Source organism: Bacillus rossius (assembly GCF_032445375.1).
Source record: "Bacillus rossius redtenbacheri isolate Brsri chromosome 4 unlocalized genomic scaffold, Brsri_v3 Brsri_v3_scf4_2, whole genome shotgun sequence".
Taxonomy (NCBI): domain Eukaryota; kingdom Metazoa; phylum Arthropoda; class Insecta; order Phasmatodea; family Bacillidae; genus Bacillus; species Bacillus rossius.
Window position 1 is genome coordinate 36,067,929 of NW_026962011.1, and position 23,295 is coordinate 36,091,223.

Genomic DNA, 23,295 nt, shown 5'->3' on the forward strand with positions numbered 1-23,295 from the left:
AAAGTTTTTGTTTTACAGTTTCCAGCAAATACTTTCCTAAAAAAAAAAAATAATAAAAAAAAATGTTGGGTACAACCATACACAGTATTTCAAAAAGGATTTAAACTTTTATACATCCACGGCTCTGACATCTTAAATACCAAACATTCTTACATGCCTTACTTGCCTAATGTTTAAAAAAAAAGTATTTTTCTACATAAAACAAACAGTAGTTTTAATGCTATGATCTCTAAGATTGAAGCTACTGTGCTAATTTTACAATTTTTAATGATATATAGGGGAGGAACCAACAAAATTTAAAGAAAATTGAATACTATACCAACACTTATCAAAAAATTCAATTTAGTAGTTTCGGTGCAATGCTGTGCAGCATGCTATCAAAAAATTAGTGTTTTAAACACAGGAATAAAATTATTGCTGGTAAAGACTCTGGAATCTCAACAAAAAAATATTCACAGGTTTTAATTTTAGGTTACAAATCGTCATGCAAAAATTAATGGTTGTAGTTAGACTACATGCTTCTCTTGATTGTTGTTATACTAAAGGCTTATTACATTTACATGCATCTACATCTGCACTAACAACTCCGTCTACAAATTATAGATAATATATATATTTAGGGTAAAAACAAAGGTAAAAGTTGGTGTTGTTCTGTAACCTTCATAAGTAAAAAAAATAATTTTAAAAGTGTGTGCAAGTCTTTTAGTATTCAACAATGATGTGTAAAAGTCTAACCTCAGTAACGAGTAAAGTCATGTATTCTGAAGTCACTACGAAACTTGAACACTGAATTTAAAGTAGAATTCTCTAAAATAATGCTGAGCATGATAAATGCACTGATCAATAAAATATTCACTTTTCAAAAACTAAAATTTCTGGAAGCTAATCACACACATACTTTCTACACCCACCGCCTGAATTCACGGCCTGAAAGTAAACGTTGCTTGCCAACATCACACTCAGCACTAAACAGACCCAAATTTTAAACTATTAGAAATGGATCCAATAAAATCGAGACATATTTGGGAAAAAATTCCTAAATCCCGGCTCTGGACCTGATATTGGTCAAGGAATTTTATTAAAATACTGCCTATTTTGTTCAAATTAATTCACTAAACCGGAAAAAAAAAAATACTATTAAGTTTCCGCACATGCTAGAAACCTATATGGCATTCCTAAAATATTAACCTGAAACATTTTAAAACACATATTATTATAACTCTAACTATAAGTTTGTATGTTTATTTTTGCTTCAAAGAATGAAATCAGTCTGTAAAAACTTCTAACAAACTAAACATTAACCTTATTGAACTGATTCAAATTAATTATTTTTATATTATAACATTAGGTATTAAAAAAATTGCTAATAATTTCCAGACGAAATTTGAACCACGCTCCTTGAGGTTACCAAGTGTGAGTCCTACCACTTTGCTACTGAGCCGCTTGGGAATTTGGAAGGAGAATATGTATTATAATTATTCAAATGCCAGTTTTCTTAGGTAGTTTAAAAAACTTGAGATTACTTTTTACTATGACTATTTTAGTTTACCAAATATATTCCAGGTTAGTTTCACTAATCATGAAGTAACATTTGGCACACCAATACAAATGGTATGTCCCCTATTGTTTTCGAAAGTGACTAAATAAGGGTTTATGTTGCTACATGTGAGTCCACCATCTTTGTGACATTTCCATTTATAAACTTCCGTTCCATTTTCACAAAATTACACCCATCAAACGCTATACACCGAGAGATAAGATGTGTAGATATTAATAACTGAATAAAAATTTTACAGGGTATCTAAAGGTATAAATAATCTACAGAAAATACTGATACGTACACAATTTCTTTAAAATATACAACTAATAATTGCTAACGATCACATTTATCAGTTAATAAAGGCAAGAAACAAAAAATATCTCGTGCACATACATTAGTAACATTCCCGTGCTTTCTCCACTAAAGGATATTGGTGTTGGAGAAGGAAACAAGGAGTTAAAATGGAGTAAAGAAAGTAAATTATGTTTTTAACAGATACTTGATAAAGTAAGCACGCGTCACGCAATGTCAATAATGCCTGGTATCGTCATGGGAATGGCTTGAAGCGACATCCAGTTAAGTGTGTGTGTAAAACAGTGAACCAGAACTGTATTTACAACTCGAGTGTTACAGTGTTAATGTGGACAACATATGTACATAACTATGTTTTAAGACATCATCTTATGTAGAGGCAAATTTACAAAGCGCTGCAACGTTAAAAATTTACAAATCTGTATGGAAATAGAAATGCATAAGTCAGTAACAATATATAAACCTGAAATAAAAGTGTATTAACAGAAAGTACACACACACCATTAAACCACATGTAATTTTATACTTAAAAAAATAGTAAAAAAAACTTTTAATGAATTCAATAACATTTACAACTCTTCAATGCAATTTTTGTTTTTAAATATTCAATTAACATTTAATTTAATTCTAATATTTTTTATATATTATTCACATTTTGCAGTAGGTACATATTTCTAACTAATATTTTTTTATATATTATTCACAGTTTGCAGTACATATCATTATTAGACTTAACACTAGAGAATTATACTGTTCTCGAATTGTCATGCCAATAATTTTGTTGAATAAATAATAACATAAGTATTAGCAAAAAAATATAAACAGCTAAGATGTGTGGAGGACATTAATTCCTCTTAAATCCAAACAAAAGTATGTTCCACCAATTCTAAATCTACCAAAAACTGAACATAATTTATTTTTATAATAAAAAATTATGTTTCTCACACAGGTTGATTTAGAAATCTATTTGCTGTTGTTTTTCTTTTTAGTTTAAAGTTTTTACAGGTTTATTAAGGCAAATGAAGAAAATTTTACAACTGACAGACTGACAATTGATAGATACAATTTGTATCTAATAAATCTCAGAAAACATTGTTTTCATGTAAAGTAAGCTCCACCAAAATGCTGCTTGCACATTGGTGGCTACACACGAATTGACTTAAATGTTTAAATGTTTGTAACATATATATATATATTTTTTTTTTTTTTTTTCATCACAACCAAAAATTATTTCGTAGAATTTACATTTTCCAATATGAATAATTTCTACATTGGTGGTTAGTTTTCAAGCACTTCAAATAATAAATGCTCTGACCCACAGCTTGCAAGCTAACCAGTCTGTCATGTTCGGGAAACATATCATAATAATAATAATAATAATAATAATACAACGTGAAATTTGTCGCAAAAGTGGCAAGGCATGGCACTACGTACAAGAAGCTACATATGTAGTTTTATTCACTTTCGATGGGCTAACACAAAGAAGATAAAGGTGTTTAATAAAATGAAAGCAATTTCTTTTAAAAACCTCTAGCAAAACCCAGCCCACTTTGCAAGTGCCCCGGCGACCGGGCGGTACTTACGACAGCCGAGCTCGTCGCTCCCGTCCTCGCACTGGGCGAGCCCGTCGCAGCGAGACGTGTAGGGCACGCACTCCCCGTTGCGACAGGCCATCTCCCCGGACTCGCACAGCGGGGTCGGGACCCCCGGTCTCGGGGTGGAGGCTGGTTGGCGGCGAAGGATAGGTAGAGAGAGAGAGCGAGAAGTGGCGGGGAGGATCCGCGAAGAAGAGGGACAGCGGTTGGACCAGAGTCGGTCGCGTTCGCAGCAGGCGAGTCGTCCACAGAAAGCGATTGTGTTTGGTGAGATGGTCGTAACCAGGGGTCCGTACATAGTTGTGAAGAAGAATTAAGGAGCAGAGAAAAAAATGAAAAAGTATGAAAAGAATTTTATTGTGGATAAGAGGTGCAAGTGTAAGAGGAGGTGGAGAAAGAAAAAAATAAAATAAAATTAACTCAAAGTTTTGAACACAACAATAACAAAAACACAAACAACAACACAAAAAAAATGACTTCCATGTTAAAAAAAAAATATTGTTTCCTCCTCATAAACCAAACTTACACATTTAGTAATGGTATTGTACAAGCATAACTAATTGTTTGAAATAAAAAAAAACTATACCACATACTATAACTGTTTACAAATGTAATTTCTAAAGATTTGCTTTATCAGATTTTAACTTATTGTTCAATGTTAATTCGAAACACTGTTTTTGAAAAAATAATTACCATAAAATAAATATTTTTCAATATCTTTGTAAAATTAGTTGTTAAACACAAACTGCAACTTTTTTTTTTTTTATATATATAAATTAAGAGACTTCAATGGATTCAAACACTGGAATTTTGCAGTTTTGAATTTAATGCTACTGAAAACACCATTGCAAATTAAGAAATTCTTTCAGTGAGATTTATTTAACCTTACGCAAGTGGTAGCACACAAAAATTTCAAAATTTTTTTAATGAAAAGTGAAAAAAAAAAAAAATTGGTGAATTCTCAAATGCATACATAATTCAAGAGTTAAATTTGAAAATTTTGATGAATATAAACAATATTTATACTAAACATTATTTGTTAAAATTGAATGGGCCTATATACACAAGCATTACACATTGCTGTAAATCTTTGCAAATAAATAAATTTAAATCAAAGGTGACTATAGTAAAATTTGTTTGATATAGGCCTACACTTTAAATTGTACAATGCTTGTTAAAAATCAATACTCTCTCTTGGTTACAAAAATGTGATTTTTCACAGGTTTTTCTTTTCCAGCAAAATCAAAAACATTTTTATGATGTACTAGGCTGATTGTATTCAAAGAGAAAGTAGATCCCTGTAAGGCGACAAGAGATAAAAGAACCTTCTCGGCTCTCTCTGTGTGCATTCACTACCTTCCACTTCTGTGATGAGCCAGGAGACGGGTGCAAACCAACCTTTGCGCTGAAGTCAGTCTTACATGAGCAGCAATGTCGTAACTCAGGAATTAATTTGATTATTCGTTTTGTAACAGCCCCAACTTTTTTAAATTGCTGTCCAAACAATAGTATGTCTCTTAAGGTTTTGCGTATTTATTGTTTATTACATATACGTAACTGAAAACTAAATAAATTACAATCAAGCTTATCTCGAGACTTATGATTTGACTTAAAAATAAGCGAACCATTCAGAACAAAGCCTTTTCCTCTATATGCATGTACATTAATTAATTCTGTGCTTTTTCCAACGAATTTCGAAATGACAATTTTCGTACTTGAATGCTGACAAATTATGCTGTGCGTAATATGAAAAGATAGTGTCAACAGTAACAACGGTTCCACCAGTCTTACGAAATTCACACATTTGTTCGAGATAGCGCCCTCTCCAAACAGTTAGTCCAGGCTTTTTAACCAAAACATCTCTTTTCAATTTGACATTTTTCCTGGCGAAAACCTTGCAACAAATTTCTCAGGTATTTCTCAACAGTTGAAGGCACTGTCTTCTTGCAAAGCCTTATTTAACTTTTTGAATGTTGGGACTGATTGTTTTAGAGGATAATACTCGAGGATTATTCTCAGTCTACTTAAATTACTTCCCTTTTCTCTGTTTATTTAACCTGATGGTGTCAATAATCAAACTAGTTTCACTGTTTAACTTTCCCTTTGTCAGCATTCATTCCATTGTTGATATTGTAACACCTGTGGCAGAATCATTTTTTTTCTCAGTGACATCATACATCAAAATTTCACTGAAATGTGTTGCAGCATTGTAAACTACAATGCAGCCTTCCTGTACACAGGGAGTGTAACTCCCAGCAGCGGCCCTGGACTCTGTGCGCCTTGGCTTATTTACTTTTGTAGAATCTCTCCCCCAAAATTTTTTAAAAATTTACTCCTTCACACAACAATATAAACCCAACATACAAGTTAAATTTCGAGGATGAGTTTGCTAATTTAATTTAGGACATACTGATATTCTTTCCTGATAAATTATCCTCAGGCCAGTTTTACAAATGCTTACAATCAAATTTCCAGTGGAATCGCATCATTACTGGTGGCAAAAAAATCTTCTAAATTTCTTTTACTAATATGAAATCATGAATTCAAATGGGTTTTGACCAGCACCTTAAGAGACAAGGTATTGAAAATTTAAATTTTCCTTTTTCCTATTAATGTTCATATTGTTAACATAACACTATAAAACAAAAATAAATACAGATGAAAAGCATCGGCGCAGGAACCCTGGGCCATAGCCCGGCTTGCCCTGACCTGGATCCAGGGGCAGATTCAAGGGGGGTAAGGGGAGAAAATGCCCCCTGCTGCTAAGAGCCGAACCTTACAAAAGATGTAATGCCATCCAAGTGAATATTTTATTTTTTGTGAATTAAGTATACATTACTTTCAGTTTATTTGCCCAAAACCTTTTTAATATCCCAAGTATTGCATTCTACTTTATCTGAAGTGTTTTAAAAACAATGAATTTTTTCTTTATAATAATATTAAATTTTTTAGGTTAGTAATTTTTAATTATGTTCATGAGGTTGGTATCGTCAATATGCTTATTCTATATCGGATATTCTATACCCTGGTTTTTCCTTAAGCAGGGTTATGTCAACATTGTTCTACGTTTAAGGAAATGAATCTGACTTCCAAAGCCCGTAATGTTTTTTTTTTTCTTTTTTTGTGATTGGATGAAGGGCACCGGTTCTCCCCCCCCTCCTTCCCCTCAAGACTCATCACTGGATCTGCCCTTGCCTGGAGCCGCCCCTGGTAGCTCCCGACCACACGTGATACATGCTCTCAGCTAGCAGACAGCTGCTTCATTAACCCCCTCCACTTGCTTAAGCTCTCATCACGTGACCACTGGGTGACAGTGGGGGTCCACACAGGTTCTCCTGCCTCACGTTACGTTACGCCCTTTATGTCTCTCATTGTAGACTGAAATCAACGACATGGGTCTGATGATTTTTGTCTCAAAACTTTCGCACTTCACTAATTCACGACAAAGTCGCAGAGTTTCTAGTCCAAACTTCAACAGGTTCGTATCACGAGAGAATAAAGATTTATGAAAAATGCTAGTGAAGAGAAAAATAAAATTTTTCTAAACTGGTTGAAAAATGGGAATTAATACTCCTGGTGGTAACTTTGTTTTTTAAAATGTTAATACCTGTATTTTTCTTAAGAAACGATTCCTAATTCAATAGCCTAAATGTATTTGGATTTCTAGTCAAAAGGAACAAATAAAGTCAATTAACATGAAATTTTTTTATACCAGGAGTGTATGCAAAATTGAATTTTGATCACTTTGTAATGCGTTGTTGTACCACCACGTACGATAATTCTTCTACTTACTCCACTTAGTGTACCAAATTTTTTTTTTTTGTGTGTGTTAAAAGGTGCATTTGAATTTTTCACCAAAAGCTGATGCTATAAGTTAAAGAAAAAATTTTGGGAGTTCTTTTATTTTTAGAATTTTATTAATTAACTTTGCAAATTAAATAATTAATTTATCACTGACAATCAATTTAAATAAACAAATTTATCTTTTAGATTTGAAAATAAATCATTAGCATCAAATAAAAGAGTGATTTTCATTGCTATATTATACAAATAATCAATCAAATTATGTAAAGAAAATTTTAATTTAAATATTAAAATCACATTATTATTTATCATTTCATATAAATATATCTGAAATAATTTCATTTGCACAGTATTAGAAAAAACTGAATAATTAATAAATATGTTTGTATAGGTATTAAATTAAAGTGTTATATCCATCATTTTTCAACGGGCGTGTACAACTAGTTAATTAAAAATAAACAATGTACAACTTTAAAAATAAAAATTATGTATAAATTACATCAAATATAACTTGAAATTTAAGATAGGCATAAATAAACTGAACAAAACACAAGGAGATGAAAAAAATTAAGGAATATGTTTTATGAAATGTTTAAGTGGGTTTATGAACTGCTTATCATTCACAGTGAGATAAGTTACGGAGGCAATAATACATTAAATGTCCGAGTTGATGGGGCGTTTATTGAGGCAGAAGAGTGGAAAGACTTCCCATATATGATAACAATGCATTATAAATTAAAAGTAATTTTAACACCCACTGTTATTTTATTTCAATCAATATGGTGCCTTTCATGTGTGTGAGCTCCCCATTCTTTATGAATTTTTGTTTTATGAAAATGCCTGAAGAGCTCAGAAACTATGCATTGTTGTGAATGTAGCAGTAGATAACCTTATAATTTTATCAACAAAAACCTCACATGATCAATGGCTAACACATGATAAACATCGGGAGACTTAAATATTCATTTAATCATGAAACTCTATAAGTTAAAGACCACACGAACTTACCTTGAAATCCCATTCTCTTAACTTACAATAAAGGCTCTGTCAGGGGTCTCATATTGAAGTTCACCAAATAAATGAAAAGTAAAAAAAGACTACTGAAGATTTAACGCATACGTAAATGAATACTGCTACACAGGGCAGCATATACTGTATATCTTTGAACCGATACGTTCATTTTGCTAAAAGATAGTCTAATAATTCCTTTAAAAAAATTCAGTTCAGAATTCTTTAGTATCTTACCAAAATATTGAAACAATGGTTCTCACTAAATAGCCCCGTGCGAGGAAGGAAAATTTATAAACTTCAATTTTTGATTATTTTTCAGGAAAAAAACTTGCAGGATGTTACCTGAAAATTCTGTTATGTCCACATTTTCATCAGGAACTGTGACAGGTCCTATTCTCCTGCTGTTCCTTATGTGGTCACGCAGGCGCTGACGGATAACTTCTCTGTCCGTGAAGCCAATGGTTCCCAGGTCGAGCGTGATCCTAGACTGCATGCTGTCACTTGTTGGTCTGAGGGAACAAAAGGAAAAACATGCTGTTTCTCGTTGTTCTAAGGGAAGAAAAGGAAAATCATTATCTCTCTCGTTGGTCTGAGGGAGAAAAATGAAAATTATGCTGTCTCTCGTTGGTCTGAGGGAGAAAAATGAAAATTATGCTGTCTCTCATTGGTCTGAGGGAGCAAAATGAAAATTATGCTGTCTCTCGTTGGTCTGAGGGATCAAAATGAAAATTATGCTGTCTCTCGTTGGTCTGAGGGAGAAAAATGAAAATTATGCTGTCTCTCATTGGTCTGAGGAAGCAAAATGAAAATTATGCTGTCTCTCGTTGGTCTGAGGGAGAAAAATGAAAATTATGCTGTCTCTCATTGGTCTGAGGGAGCAAAATGAAAATTATGCTGTCTCTCGTTGGTCTGAGGGATCAAAAGGAAAACATGCTGTTGCTTGTTGGTAGAACGGAACAAAAGAAATAACATGCAAACTTATGATTGGATTAGAAAAACTCTAGTGCCAAATTAATGTCTTTAAATTATCCACATGACTAGATTTCAACACACCCAAAATTAAACACTTCACAGAAGTAGCTTATATGGAAACGCACAAATGCTCTTACAACTTTTGTAAAGAATAATTTTTAATAGTGTGTTGTATGTTTGTGGTTTTCAGCTCCAGAATATTTGCTATTTACACAGCACCAATGCAGATATAAATGTGTTCATCTTCACCAGGAAGTCTGAAATATCAACCTACGACTTTAAGCAGCGATGTCGCAACAATGTGAGGTCCACGACAGATTTGAGCACGTTCTAAGGGCGCTCTGCACATGTGCACGACAGAGTGACGTCATTTCTTACGGAAGTTTTAACTTTAGGGAAGAGCTCAGTTTACAGTGTGCGCAGGTTCGCTACCTGCCTCTTGTGGGAAATCAAGTTGCGGAATAGTTTTAAAGTAACTAGTAAAGTAGTTATATAGATAACACAGTAGTAAGCACGCGTGTGTGTACTCAAAAGTGTATGCGCGTTGTGTGATTCAACTTATGCAAAACCATTTGCATATGCTGCAAAGTAATGTTTTCTATTCACGTATAAATTCTGAATCTTTTACAAATAACCATCAAACACTTGTCTTTAAACACGAAGCTGCTATTGCCTTGTTACGTGGAAGCCCAACAGTAAATTCTACTCAATTAATTTTAGAAAAAATGTAAAGACCTAGTAAAAGAATTTGGTTTTAATATTTTTATTGTTTGAAATATGTGAAGTGTTTTTTCTGAAGCAAAATTTCAATAAAATATATATATTTATAATTAATTTAGCTCATATACTTTTGATAACATTTACTAATCCTACATGTTCTTTTCTTGAGAATTATTTCAGAGCTTTGGTTTAGAATATTGAACTTTCGTACTCCAATGTTTTGTAAACACTTAGTGCACACATCACTAACTTGATATTTGTGGGCATGTGTACAATCCTTGCACATTTTAGGATAAGAGTGGCTTGAATCTAGCAGCTTTTCGGTGCATCAAAACATCCAATAGCATTCTGCAAACAAGGGTCAGATTTTGTTCAAACTTAAGTCCAAACAGAGAGTACTACTTCAGAAGTGCAATGAAAATGAAATATTGGTTAACCATCGCTATTGAATTATAGTTAATACAATTTTTTCTTTCATTATTAATTTTATGCTTGTCTGATGAAAATCACCCTTGGTAGAACTGTGTGTGGGTAAGTAAACGAAATATTAAACCCATTTGTATGAAAAATAAAATTATTTTATTTTATATGTGATACATTTTTGGCACGCTCAAATTTTTTCCATTTTTTGCATATCTTATTGTCTTTAACAGTAGAAAACGTAACCACCGCCAAACCCCCCCCCCCCCCCCCCCCCCTTTGGCCTTGGATTCCTTAGCTGCTTCTTCCACTTCACAATCAAAATAAAAACACAGAAAGCAACAATCCTTTTCTATTATCTACTGCTCAATGAACTCAAGTGACACCCCAGAATACATGTCAAACACAACTGATACTCTTTCCCTCTTGCAATTAGATTCCTGCAACACGAGGTATGATGAAAGAAGAATTGCAAAGCAGTGGAAACATGTAAAGACTCTTCAAAAATATGTATCGGAAAAATAACAGATCAATAGACAATTTTTGATTCCTGGTGTCTCTAGAGTGAAAACTACAAGAACTTGCCATTGATGCGCTAGATGGCAATACTGCGAGACAGAATGAAACAATTGATTGTGGTGTGGCAGTGCGAAGCGGAGCAATCGGCCATCGAGGAGTGGAATTCGGTGCATGCAAGCATGAGCATGAGGCGAATTGGGCCGCATGCCGAGGATATTCGAGGCAGTTTTTCTTAAAGGTCATCGGAACCTGGGATGACGTTAAGCAACAGCAGACCATGTTGAGGTGAATACAGTCGTTGGTGTTTCTCAATATTTTTGGAATGCCAACCTGGAGGCTTTGTTATTTGTGAACGTTTACAATTTTATATTTCTCAAACAATACAATACCTATGAAACGTTATCACACTGATGCTGCAGGCCGATGGGACAGTTCAAAACTGTGCCCTGACTATTTGTTGTAGATTATATCATTATTCCCACCGCATCTGTAATTTTCGTCTGGAAATTTTACGTAAATTGAAACCTGGTCGTTCTGCTTAAACAGAGCAAGGTGAGCTATTTAACTGTGGGTGAGCAGGCCTGAGACAGAATATTTTTTTGTATTATTTCCAGCAAGTTAATAAGACAGTATTTAACGACGTACGTCGTAAGGATTTTTGTGAAGAGATTTTTATGTAGAAAATCCATAACTATGATATGAGAATGTGATAATTTGTTTGTAGCTGTAAAGTTACCTTTTATAATAATATTTTTAATGCTTTATATTATAATTATATTGGTATAGTAAGCATTGCTGGTACACTAGTGCATTTGTTAGTCATGGAGCTGCCGTATTTTTCCTTGCTACGCATGAAACTTTTAGATTGAGTTTTTATGAGTTATTTATAACTTAGTGTTATAGCCCTTGGGCTAGTAAGTGTTAAGGTTGGTAAATGGTACTTAAAATATCATGATAATAATTTGGTCGAACAGACATTTGGAAAATGTTATGAACAGTGGTGTTTTCTAGTCTTGTCATTTGATCTCATTCAACATGCCAATGGAAATAACAGTAAAATAGCTTGGAGTTTTCACTGGTAAGCTTATAAACTATATACCTTATGCCACATCTATGAAACTTTCCTTTCAAATAATTTGTACTCTGCAATTTTGGATTGAGACGATAGTTTGTTTGATACCGTCGCTTAATGGGAATTGTGTTATTTAGAGTATTATTAACAGCATAATGATGTTTGATTCTGGATGCGACTCCTGACAGAGAACTACAAATTTGTGCGCCATTGTTGGTTGGCCCATAAAAGTCAACTTGCTGAGTAGTGACAGCAAAAGTGACAGTTGCAGTATCAGTAATAGCGGAGCACCAGCATCAGTGGAATTAAATGGAATCAAAGAGCTGCAATAAAATGGGAGAAATAATTTCTTTAAAGTTGTGAATTAGTCCAGTTAGTTGAGTTTTGAATCTGTTGTTTCGTTGGGTTGAAAAACAGACTACTATGCTGGTTTGTGAAGCAGTATAGATCTTAAATTATTCTGATATCTTGATACAACAAATAATATCCTTAAAAAAACTGAACATAGTTCATGAAGTATTAAACTGTCGCACAATGTGCAATTGGAAATTTGTTAAAAACACAAGAGTTGCTGATAGTAAATGAAAGTATATCCAAACTTTTATCTAAATGCCTTGTATGAAAACACAGAATATATTTCGTAAATACTTTAAACAAACAGTAACAGTCAGTTTCTCTCGAAAATTAATGAAAATTAATACATACTGTGTGAGAAAGGTTACAATTAATTTTTGATTTTACAGTTTATCCCAGAAATTCACAAGATTCCATGTACTTACCTCAAAGAAAAGAAACCAATTAAAACTGTCAGGTCTGTTATTCAGAATCTATCATAAATTACTCAATACATAAAAATGGTTTTCAAAACACCAGTTCACATTTTGATGTAATAATAAAGGATGTGTGAATAGTATTAAACATTAAAATATAAAAAAAAAGTTCATTTAATTATTAATATAAAATTAGCTAAGTAGTTAAAAACTTTTTGGAATATACCTGTATTTAAAATAAGGATTTTTTTTATAATTAGATATACTGCTTCATGTTAGTAAAAAAAAACTTTCATTTGGTTGAAAATAATACTTAATTTTATTTTTGGGCTGTTGGTAGAAAAAGCATGACTGAAAATGTGAATGGTATTTTGAGCAGCATAACATCCATCGGTAGAGATACGGAAATTTCGCGCATTCATTTAGTCGCAAGTTAGAATGCAAACCTTCACACTCTCGCACTGTGTTCATGATTGGACAGCAGTTGTTTGGACACGCCCCTCTACGACCGTGAGCCAACGATGCCCAGCCAGGAGAGATGTAAGCGAATCAGCTAGTGCCAATTAACAAGTATAAAACTGTTCGCACTAAGAAATCAACCAATGGATAAGCAAACATCGGTTTAACACACCTATGACTTTGAATCCTACCCTGAGGCCAGATGAATTCGCGAAATTTCCGGGTCTCTATCCATCAGGTGTGGATATATCTAGCAACACAGCCAGCGTTGTGGGTCAAGAATATGCCCATTAACACTTTGCACAACATCTACTTGCACTTGTACTGGGTCCACTCACTCTATCTTGATGATGGAGCACGATCTGCGTCCCGGCAGGTTCTGGTACAAGTTGACGATCCCCTCCGACAACGGCCGGGCCACCTGCTGGAACTCCTTGCTGTCCCGGTCGGCGAACGAGCTTCTGTACGGCTCGCCAATTATCATTTTGATGCGGAAGAACACTGAAACAGGAAATGATTCATTACTAACGCTTCAGTCTCTCCTCTTCTGCTCCTGACAAATCATTATTAATTTGTCTTGTGATTGTTTAAATCTCCAAGTAATGCTTGCTGACTCGAGAATTCACATGAAGTAATATCTAAAAGCAGCCATTTTATTAGCACTTAGGCCTTCCAAAAAGGCCATCTCGAGTCCGTCCTCCGAAAGTGGAAAATGTCGCAAAAGTTTTTATAGTCCAATAATTTTACATGCTCAACCTCTCCATTCCAATGTCTCATTTTACTTCCTTGCGAGACAGACAACTGTTAACTCTGATACTGTGAGGTGTGTGCGCATGACGGACATACTGATAATGTGACTAAAATGTTTATTACATAAAATATCTATTACTTAACAGGTAACCATGTAAAAAAATGCTGTTATCAGAGTGTGATAGCTTGGCCATTATCATGAAATAATTAAAGAATTACAGGTACTTGACATATTACTAGACAAAATTTCAAATGTATTTTCATTCTTTACACCACTCATGCGAATGAACACTTTTTTTAAGATATTGTCAAGTAAAAATGTGCTCCCTGCATGATAAGATTATATATACACACATAATTCAGTACTACAAACAGTACAAAAAAATTCACACAAATTTATATTCTTTATCAACATTGCTTGGAAGAAAATGCACAAGTAGCCTGAAACAGTTTGGACCAAAACTCTAAGAATGATTTCTTTTCATTACTAGCGCATTCACAATTCACATTATGATTAACTTCTATGAAACAATGAACACTTAGGAATGTCATTCATATTAACACCTTCTGATTATGTTCATAATTAGGACAAGGTTATATTGTGAATTCCGATAAAACTGAAATAACACCGAAAATCATGTCAGTACACCACATAACACCAAAATATAATTCTTAGAGTTTTGTTTCCAAACTGTTTCAGGCTACTTGTGCATATTCTTCCAACTAAGCAATGTTGATAAAGAGTATAAATTTGTGTGAATTTTTTTTGTACTGAGTACTTGTAGTACTGAAATGTGTGTGTGTATAATCTTATCATGCAGGGAACACATTTTTACTTGACAAAGTCTAAAAAAGTTTTAATTCGCATAAGTGGTGAAAAGAATGAAAATACATTTGAAATTTTGTCTAGTAATATGTCAAGTACCTGTAATTCTTTAATTATTTCATGACAATAGCCAAGCTATCTCACTCTGATAACAGCATTTTTTAGATGGTTACCTGTTAAGTAATAGATATTTTCTTTAATAAACTGAAATGCAACTACCATCATTAATTAGCATTTTAATCAAAACATAACTCGAATCAAAAATATAACATTTAATAAATTCAAATCAATATTTTTGTTTACAAAAATGTACGTACTAAGTAGATTGGAAAAATTTATTTTACTCATTGATCTTAGACCTGCTATTAGTAACTCATTTCTACATTACGACATTGGTACATTTTTCAAACAAGAACTGGCGGATTTATTTTTATAGTCCTGAGTGCATCATCTATGAGTAAAAATGACACTGTTTTGGTGAAATAGAATCATAAAACATGTATATGTGTTCAATAATATGCCATCTATATGAATAAACAGAATATATTTGTTGTAGTTTATTAATGAATAATAATGCATCATGTGTTCGTACACAACCTTTATTCACTGTGACAACTTAGTACAAACTCAGTCACTCACATACGACTTATTAGGCCGCCATATTGTCTGCCTCTTGCTAACTTCCCAGCATGCAACATCTCCCCCTTTTTTTCCTATAACTCAAACGGTTTCTTGGCAATGACTCTTCTACCACTTCTAGTAACATACCCATCTACTTCATTCTTGTTGGAGATAGTTGATTCCTTCTTGCCTGACTTGTTGTGGGGCCTACTCTCAAACCCCTTAAACCCCTCCTCTATGGGGGACTCCCTGGGGTTGCTTCCCTTTTTTTCTAATTGTGTGCCCAATACTTCATCATCTTTTAGTGTGGCCTGCTCAGCGTCCTCGGCTGGACTTCCGGTATGTGTGCGTTGACTGTGGGTGGCGTGAGTTACGTTTTCAGATGTTACTACCTCCTGCTCTCCCCTTTTAGTTTTTGAAGTCCTCATGTGACTAGTGTTCCGCCTAACCTGCCCTCCATCCGTATCTTTCAGCACCCAATATGACCTGGGCTCTTTACATTTCCTCAGCACTACACCTGTCTCCCACTGATTCTCTTTATCTGTCTTGATTACTACCCTGTCTCCTTGTACATACGCTGTCTCTGTCCGTCTAGCTGTTTAATCGTGCCATTTTTTTACCTTTTCTTGTTTAATGCAGAGTAATTTGTGAGTGTCGGCCTGAACTACTGGTCTAAGTGCATCCATGCTTGTCGGCATCCTTGTTCGTACGGTTCTACTAAACAATATCTGGGCAGGGGATGCCTGTAGCCCTGTCACTGGGGTGTTATTGTGTTCTCTCAAGAGATCTCTGTAATCTGAACCTTCTACTGTACTTTTACGTAATATATTTTTGCTAATACCAACAGCTTTCTCTGCCATCCCATTAGCTCTATGGTAATGGGGGCTGCTAGTAGCCAGTGTGATCCCTTTACCTTTAAAGTACACCTGGCATTCATGTGACAAGAATGGCACATTGTCAGCAACAAGATCTTGTGGGAAACCGTGGACATTGAATACGTCCTGCATTGCATCAATGATTGATTTAGGACTCTTACTGGCTATTGGGCGTATATCCAGCCAGTGAGAAAAGTAGTCAGTAAGGATTAGAAATGCCCTACCTGAATATTCAAGAATGTCAGCCCCCACCTTGAGGTATGGAAGTTTTGGTACCTCATGGGGATGTAAAGGTTCTTTGTAGTTTGCTGATCTAAACTTTTCACATGTGCTACACTCTGAGACCCACTTCTCAATGTCTACTGACATACCTGGCCAATAAAACAGCTGCCGTGCTCGTGCTCTTGTTTTCTCTGTACCTAGGTGCCCTTCATGGACCCACCTCAGTACTACTGATCTGAGTGTTTTCGGAACTATGATCTTGTGAGATAAGAATAATATGCCCCCTGCCATGTGAATGTCATGCTGCAAGTTGTAGTAGTATTTACAGTCCTCTCTCACCTTGCTGGCAGGTGGCCAGCCCTGGACTTGCATTTCTGCAACTAATTTCAGAGTGGGATCTTGGGCAGTTTCCTTGCTAAAGAGCTCCCTATTGCCCTCACTTATTGGTAGATGTACACTAACCATGTGGACTATATCTAGCATGTCAGGGTCATCAGTAGTTTCATTCAAGTGGGACCGCGACATAATGTCAGCAAAATGTAGGTCTTTTCCAGGAACATAGTACACAGTGAGTGAGTATTTTAACAGCTTGAGACGTAGACGTTGAAGACGAGATGACCCTATGTTAGCTACATTTTTGTGCATTATGGAGACTAGTGGTTTGTGGTCAGTTTGCACTTTCACATTGTACCCATAAACATACTCATGGAATTTGGATGCAGCAAAATGAATGGCTAACATCTCTTTCTCCGACTGGGAGTAGTTTTTTTCACTGTCATTAAGACCCCGTGACGTTGTAGCAACTAAATGCATCCTACCTGGCTCTGTGTGGGACTCCTGAAATAAACAACAACCCAGCCCATGCTGAGAAGCATCACACTGGAGGGTAGTTTCTTTTGTGGGGTCAAATGAGGTTAATATGGGTGCTGTGCATATTCTATCTTTAAGTTTGTCAAAGGCTATTTGGTGTGCCGGTAGCCACTGCCACTCTACCCCAGCCTTGAGTAGCTCACACAGGGGAGTCATTGTGGTTGCCATGTGAGCTACGAAGCATCGTACATAGTTGAACATTCCAATGACTCGTTGTAACTGCTTCTTAGAGGAGGGGGGTTTAAGCTCTACGAGAGCCCTTATCCTGTCTGGGTCTACTCTCATTCCCCCAGCAGAGAACAAATGCCCCACGTACTTTACCTCTGTTTGTTTATATTGAAGCTTTTCTTTGTTGAATTTAATGTTCCTTTCCCTGGCCCTCTCGACAACCCTACATACTGTCTCATCATGTTCTGCCTCGGTTTCCCCCATGCACATCAAATCATCAAAGTAAATGATGACATTGGGAATGTCAGAGAAATTCCGTTCTACTAGATTTTGGAACAGTTCTGGGGCATTGTAAGTTCCGTAGGGTAACCTTAGGTACTTATATGTGCCGTAAGGACTGGAGAAGCAACATTTAAGGGATGATTCCTCATCGAGTTGGATTTGATGAAACCCTTCTCGTAAATCAAAGACAGAGAATAGTTTTTTGCCTGCCAGTTGCTCACCTATCTCCCTAACCTTAGGTACAGTATGGCACTGTCTGAGTATTCCCTTGTTTAAATCTGAAGGGTCAAGGCACAATCGAATCTTCCCATTTGGCTTTTCTGTGATTACAAGGTTGCTTATCCACGCCCTTTCGTCAACATCATCCACCCGCTCTATCACCTTCGCTACCAACCTAGCAAGTTCGTCCTTAAGCAATTTGCGTAAAGCTACCGGTACCCTCCTAGGTGGTCTGCTAACTGGCTCTGCTCCTGGTTTGATTAGTATTTTGCCAGTCTGTGGAAAGCACCCGAGCCCTTGAAATACATCCCTATTCTCCTCTGTGAACTGCTCCTTTTTGTCTTCTGTGACAGAGCTTATTCGCTGCACTAAATTTAAGGCTACGCAACCTGACAGACCCAATAGTGGCATGATAGCTAAATCTACCAGCATGAAATCAATATAGGCCTCACAATTTCGAACATTGCACCTCAAGCGAACTGTTCCTGTAGGCCTAATTACTCCATCCAGAGTTTTTAACTTAACACGTGTTGGTTCTACTTTAAATTGTTGATTGATTTGACGGAACATGTTTAAAGGCAGTACACTAACCTGGGCTCCAGTATCAAGTTTTACCTTTATTTGTGTGTTTTCAACCTTGATGGTTTCATGCCACTCATTTGGGTACATCAGGTTACTCCTGTTGTGCCCCCTTTTAGATTCCACGACATTCACACACATTTTTACACTATAACAATACAATGAGTCGTCTGAGCTTTCAGAGTCACCAGTCTCAATTACTTGCACCGATTTTACCCTGCAAGAGTTGGCAAAGTGATTGAGTTTACCACACTTCGCACACTTCCTACCATAGGCAGGGCATGCCCTGGGTCCATGTTTGGATTGGCATCGCCCACACTGAAAGTCACTGTCTTGACTCTTGTGCCCTTTTGCACGAGGCTTTTCCCTGTACCGACATTCTTTTATTGAGTTCACCAGCACACTTGCACTTTCTTCACTTGTTTTGTGGATGTGTTTGGCTTGCAGTCTGCTTTGTTCACACACACGACAATGTGCTGCAGCTTTTTCTAAGGTTAAGTTGTCCATACGGAGCAGTGGCGTCTCGTCAGGGCAAGCAAGGCAAGCAGTGCTTGCCCAGGCAGTTTCCAGACATTGTATTTTTTAAATAAATATTTTATTCAGAATAGTATTTTACTTTGGCTCGTGCAGTTAGGTGTATGTATTTTTTACACTATCTTCTTGGGACCCAATACTGTGCGCTGTGCGCTATAAAAAAAGAACTCGTTGACACAAAAACATGCTGTTTTAGAAACGTTGCTAGGTTTAGAAGCGCTGGTAGGATCGCTTTCAGCAGGAAGGCTGCCGCAGTAGTTTCCTTTCGGAAGGGGGGTGGCATGGTACAAAGGTTCAGGGAGGGGATTGGCTGGAAAAATACGCGGTAGAAGCTACGAAGGTAACGCTTTCTTGCCGAACTGGAGCGAACATGGCCGAAGCAGACGGTGGAATTTTTCCGCCGTCTGCTTCGGCTATGTCCGGTACAGTTCGGCAGGGCAGGTGGCGAGGTCGCGTTTCAGTCGGCGGTCGTCTCTCGGGGCGCGCGCATCTCTCCCGCGGGCTGTTGGCTGGCAGTGCGTGGGGGATTTGTGGGCGTACGATGATACTACACTCCCACTTAGTATATAAGTAATGTAGAGTAGGTATTTTACTATCAGAATAATGTAAGTCAATCATTATTTTTCAAAAATAATGTATTTAAAAAAAATGTCAATTTTTCTACCTGTGGAATAGTCAATGTTCAGTTAAGAAAACTACTTAAATAGCACCATTTTGTACCTTGAAATCCATATTTTCCCGGCGGAGGGCCCCCCGACCCCCCCCCCCCCCAAACCTCATCATGTTTTGGTGTGAACGGAGTTATTGCTTCCCCTCATGTAAACCTCACGCCTCGCCACTGATACGGAGCATGGCTTCCTGTGTGCCCTTGTCCCTTATTCCGTGCACGACTCGGTCTCGTAGCATCTTGTCTTCGGCGCTTTCCCGCTCGTTGGTATTCTGTTCTGCATTTCTTCCTTCAGCTGTCGCACTGTTATAGTTGCAGTTCGTTACCAACTGACGCAATGAGGTTAGGAAATGTTCAAAGGTCTCCCCTTCTTCCTGTACCCTCTGGTTAAACACATAGCGCTCAAACACTTCATTCACCCTGGGGTTAACATACCGCTCAATTGCCTCTTTTACCTTTTTGTACACCCGTCTGTCCTCTTCCGGGATATTGAGTGACGCAAGAATGCGGGCCGACGTACTTCCCACCATGTTCCTAAGGAGGGATATTTTAACTTTATCACTCGCCTCGTCTTGCCCTGTGCTGACGAGATAGTCTTCAAATTCGGCTTCCCAGTATTTCCAGTCATTGTAGGCTGTTTTCCCTTGCAGATCTAAATCTGGTGGGAGTTTAACACCCCCGCCGGTCGCCATTGTCTCACTTGTGGTTGTGGGCATAAGCTTTTCTTCTTTTTTCCCTCACGATCCTACCGACTGCGCCATGTTGTAGTTTATTAATGAATAATAATGCATCATGTGTTCGTACACAACCTTTATTCACTGTGACAACTTAGTACAAACTCAGTCACTCACATACGACTTATTAGGCCGCCATATTGTCTGCCTCTTGCTAACTTCCCAGCATGCAACAATATTAATAATAAAAGATAAGATTATTGTCTCCATTCATAATTAATGAATAAAGAATCAGTTGTTAAGATGTTTAAAGTCCACTGTAATCTTAAAGATACTTGGATTTTATGCTTGACTGAGCATAAACAACTTTAACTTAAAAACAATGCAACTAGTTATATAAATGTTGAACAACTAATGTTTTTCTTTTATTCTGAAACATAATAAAATCTCAAGTTAATGAACAAACAAAAATCAAAGTTATCCCAACTGTATCAGTGAATACTAATTCTTCAAGTAATTTTTTTTTATATTTACATTAAAATTTTTCATTTCTAAAAAATGTTAATAAATTTTTCATGCCCATGTTTTTTAACTGATAATTTATCATGTCATTTAAAATTCAAAGAGATTTTTTTTATTAAGCTATGCTGTAAGCTACCGATGTGTTCCTTCTTCCACAGCGGCGGGGGCTGAAGCCAAGGAAACTCTCAAGACATGAAGTACGTAAATAAAGTATAGTGCATAGGGAGAAAATTCACCACTATTAAACATTCACAGTTTTTTGTTGTTGTTGCAGACAATAAACAAAACAGCCGATTTTACAAATGTGTCAGCATTTTCAAATGTGATAAATGCACCGTACGGCAATAAATGAGGTAGACCTAAATAAAAAAATATATGTTTACAAGTTAAGCAGTCTGGAGCTATGTCAAGAGGTTCTGGCCCCACTCATCCCGGCATCGACACCACCAAACCCCCAACCCATTCAACAACCAACCAATAGCTTCCCTGCTGGCTAGCACCCCTCCCCGTCTCACAGGGATGCAGTAGAGACGTCTATCCGGACCTATGACATCTCTGGGACTTCTCAGAACACCCGGAGAGCTGGTGGTTTACAGTGTGTAACTGAGTACTTAGCGCTATGTAACGGTATACAATAAGCCGCAGCGCTTCTCAACCGGTTGGGTCGCGACCCCACTAGAGGGTCGCGGAAGGGTTACAGGTGGGGTCGCGACCCGATCCTAAAACTATCAGAAACCATCGAGTAAACCACCAGGAAAAAAAAATAAAGAAAAATCTAAACAAATCGAATTGAGTGCAAACATAATATATCTATTGTTAAAATAAATAACGGGTTTTGCTAACAAAGTGCTTATATATTTTTGTCAAACCGTTTTCAAATCAGAACACAAATTGTTTATCAGTAATCAATCTGTATCTTAAAAAAAAAAGCATGTATATTTGCAATATTTGATGGTAAATTATATATATATACATACATACACAAAAAAGGGGGAGGGGGGTTGGTGGGCAGTTGCCCCCCTCCCTCCTCCCTAGAGCCCTAGAGATTCAAAAAAAAAAGTAGCCAAATTAAAAAAAAAATACATACTTTTTCCCACAACTTCCCCCCCCCCTCCCCCCGACGCCCTTGCACACACACACACACACATACACACACAAGGAAGGGACACGATACAAACCGCCACGGACCGACGGACCGCGGAGGTGTTCCCACTCACGCGACTCCGAGGACGGCCGCTGCTGCTCGGAGCGCTCGGTGGTGGTGGTGCCGGCGGCGGCGGCAGAGCCCTCGAAGTCCCCGGACGCCGCCTCGTTGACGTAGTCCTCGTCGTCGAGCTGCGTGTCGCCGCGGCGGGCCTTGAGCGCCTGCTTCTGCTCGCCGAGCTGCCGCTCCAGGTCCTCCTCCTCCCCGCCGTCGGGCGGGTCGCCCTCCTCCAGGTCCGAGGTCAGCGCGTTCCCCGCGTCGTCGTCGTCGTCCGCGCTGCGCCTGGCGCGCCGGTCCTCGCCCCACAGGCCTGCGGGCACGTCGGGGGGGCTCGCCTGAGGCCTACAACTCACGTGTTTTCGGTTCCCTGCAAGCATTTCCGAACATTTCTCCAAGTTTTTTGCAGTTTTGGTACTAACGCCACACTTCAGCCGCTAAATCAGAAGTTTTCCGATGAAAACCAGCGGCGTAGCCACGATTTGTGTATGGGGGGTGTTAAGAAGCATGGCCCCCCCCTCCCCTGTATTAAAGCGGGGGGTCCGGGGGTCCTCCCCCGGGAAAATTTGGATTTTAAGGAGTAAAATAGTGCTATTTTAGCAGTTTTCGGTACTTAAATTTAAATATTGTAATGGTAAAAATTTTATTAATTTTAATATGACATTTGTTTGACTGATGAATAATAAATTAATTATAGATTTGGTGCTAAGGGGGGGGGGGGTTGAACCCCTAACCCCCTCCCCCCCCCCTGGCTACGCCCCTGATGAAAACAAGCATGTTGTGACTGACCTGACCTAACCTAACCTGACCCTTCGATTTTTTTTTTAATTTCAATTGTTTGAGAGAAATCCGAAGTTGCACGAACGTGGTAGGGAACCGAAACTACGTGAGTTGTAGGCTTCCCGTCGGGGGCTCGCCTCAGGCTTGGCCTGGGCCTTGCTGGGTGGACCCCTGGGTCCCTCCAGGGCCCATGGCCCGTTCAGTCTTTAATGACTTGATGTAAGCTTTTGGACATACGCCATTCCTAAGCACATGTATGTATGTAGAAGAAAACTACAAAAAAAAACCAAAAGACAAAAAACACAAATTAA

The 23,295-nt window shown here is 37.3% G+C and overlaps 1 protein-coding gene across 23 annotated transcripts in view; it reads right to left on the reverse strand.

Moving 5' to 3' along the window:
- LOC134542023 (basement membrane-specific heparan sulfate proteoglycan core protein) overlaps positions 1-23,295 on the reverse strand; it is a 649,742-nt gene that overhangs the window by 365,793 nt on the left and 260,654 nt on the right. For all 23 annotated transcript variants that reach the window (XM_063385818.1, XM_063385827.1, XM_063385841.1 and 20 more), the window contains exons 3-6: positions 22,221-22,517; positions 13,533-13,695; positions 8,605-8,771; positions 3,436-3,576 (exon numbers count right to left, since the gene is read on the reverse strand). In XM_063385818.1, coding sequence (XP_063241888.1) covers positions 3,436-3,576; positions 8,605-8,771; positions 13,533-13,695; positions 22,221-22,517 — 768 coding nt within the window. The remainder of the gene's footprint in view (positions 1-3,435; positions 3,577-8,604; positions 8,772-13,532; positions 13,696-22,220; positions 22,518-23,295) is intronic.